The sequence below is a fragment of the Trifolium pratense genome, linkage group LG1 (assembly GCF_020283565.1).
Source record: "Trifolium pratense cultivar HEN17-A07 linkage group LG1, ARS_RC_1.1, whole genome shotgun sequence".
Classification (NCBI taxonomy): Eukaryota; Viridiplantae; Streptophyta; class Magnoliopsida; order Fabales; family Fabaceae; genus Trifolium; species Trifolium pratense.
In genome coordinates, this window is record NC_060059.1 from 26,282,066 (window position 1) to 26,284,479 (window position 2,414).

The 2,414-nt window shown below is 41.3% G+C and overlaps 1 protein-coding gene across 1 annotated transcript; it reads right to left on the reverse strand.

The window, feature by feature from the left end:
• Nucleotides 1–311: 311 nt before the first annotated feature.
• LOC123891267 lies at nucleotides 312–2,414 on the reverse strand. The gene has a single exon (XM_045941107.1). It carries the CDS (start codon nucleotides 2,412–2,414, stop codon nucleotides 312–314), a length of 2,103 nt encoding a protein of 700 aa, XP_045797063.1.

Sequence of the window (2,414 nt, forward strand, 5' to 3'; positions counted from 1 at the left end):
ACATTCACGCATAAACATTCACTCCCCCTCAAAACATGCATATCACATAAAACATGCTATACTAGATGCTATAGCATTTTTCATCACATCATGCACACAAACACTTTTACTCCCCCTTTTTAGCCATAAATTCTGACAAATAAAGTCAGTACCATAGAATAGGAGCAAAGCTAAGATCCATAGAGTACCAAGTCACAGAAGTCAGAAGATAGGGGATCACATAGTACATATTACAACCCAAGAGGCCTAAGCCTTCAAAAATAAAATCCAGATAAAGACAAAAACAAAACAGCCAAAAGAAAATAGGCAGCTCATATGGAGGGGCTTTCATCAGAGGCCATTTCCTCTTCTACAGTGTCACCACCTGCAAGATCATCATCATGAGAAACATCATGGGAAGGACCAACTCCATCCTCATTTGCCTTTGTCTGCTCAAGCTCCAAGGCTTGGATTACACCATCTATCAGCTCTTTCTTCTCACCTAGCATATTACTAACCTCCCTGAGATTAGCAATCATCTGTCTCTTGGTCATACCTACAGCTGGTGTCTTCAAAGATGCTACAGCAATGTCGGCAGCATGTTTTCCTTCCAATAATCTAAAATCCATGGTTAAAGCTGAGGGTCTAGAGACAGGCACATCAGAGGTAGTGCAGATGTCAGGATGTTGAGACAAGATAATACTACAGATCAGAGTGGGAAATGCTATAGGCATTTTTACAGCAGTAGAAGAGCCATGGAGAATTGTAGCATGAAAAATATGAGTGCCATAATCATAGCATGTACCAGTACCTACAGCATATATAAATTTTGCCAGACCTGTAGCTACACTGTTGGAATGTGTAGTGGGGACCCAGTTAGAAGCTGCAATTTTGTTGAGAAGTGCATATTTGGCAGTCAATTTTGCAGCAGGCAACTTTCCAGTCCTAGGCCAAGTCTTCATACCACCACCTGTGAGAATGCTGCAGATCTTTTTCATAGATACTTCTAACTCAGGTGAGGGATCAGTACTCCTTCCCAGACTTTGATTGATGATGGCTGGAGAGAAGTCCACACACCTTCCTCTAACAAAAACTTTCAAGTACTCAGAGCTCAGAGGATTACCACAATCAGCTGTAACATTGACCAAGAATTCTCTGGTCAATTTCTCATAACAGTTTCCAAGACCAGTCACAGTCTTCAGCAGCCCAGCCTTATTGATCAAGTCCATAATCTCTTGACATTCAAGAAAGTCTTCATGCAAGTTTCTTTCCAAAGCTAATCTTCTGTTAACCACAATTTTCCACCTTTCTGCATTTTCTACACGATGGAAGGATATATTATCAATAGGAACAGGAGGAATATCTTCCACAGTCTTCTTTTTCTTAGCAGCCTTCTGTGAGGATGCTGCAATAGGTGCTGCAGCATCATCCTCAAAGTCTGAATCACTTGAGGAGACAACCTTTCTCTTCAGGCTTTTCTTCTTGGACTCAGAGGGTCCAATAACCTTACTCCACTGCTTCTTAGGACCAACAACAGTAGCCTTCTTTTGTGGAGTCTTGGCAGGGGTACCAGAGACATCTTTTTCTTTGCTAGCACTACTTCTTAACCTCCTAGACATAGAGGCAGGAGGTTGTCTTACACCACTAGAATTGAAGTTGTCAACATCAATTACAACTTGATGACTATCACCAGGATTATCATTAGCAGCAGCATTAGACAGATGATCAGCATCAGGAGTATTATCAATCACATTATCAGACCCAGGATGGATAATAGGAGTATTAGGATCAGTAGAATTAGGGACAGTCTTGTTAGGAGTGTTGTCAGGATCAACATTCCTCTCAGGAGAATCAGCCACCAAAGAGCTATTAAAATCAACAGGCACTGTAGATGCTGTAGCATGATGTGCAGCATCCTGCTTAGTGGAAAATTTCTTAATTAATTCCAACACAGAGTCAAATTTGGCTTTAGAATAAGCCCCAATATCATCATCAGCACTAACAGAGGTCTCTAAATCCTTTTTCCCCAAATTCTCAGCAGACCTAGGGTTTGATAATCCTAAGGGAACAGACTTTAAATCAAACGGAGAGGTTGTTTTCTCATTTACAGTTGCTCCAGCACTAGCATCAACATTTGGTTCTTCTAAGTTCTTAATGTATAGTTCTTGCATTGTATGAACAGATTTGTAAACAGATTTAGATTTCGATTTCTTACCCTTTTGATTCGAAACCTTCGTTGTAGCAGGGGATGAAGTTGATTTGCGTGCTCGACTCCCCTTCTTACTCGACGAGACCTTCTTCGTTGTCGATTCTTCTGGAAACACGGTTTGTAAGGGATAAGCAATGGTGATTTGTTGCGAGAGTGGGTCGATTGGGTGTGTTAGTGGTGGCTCGTCGTTGTTCTTGGTCGGCGAAGTGATTGGAGAGTTTGACAT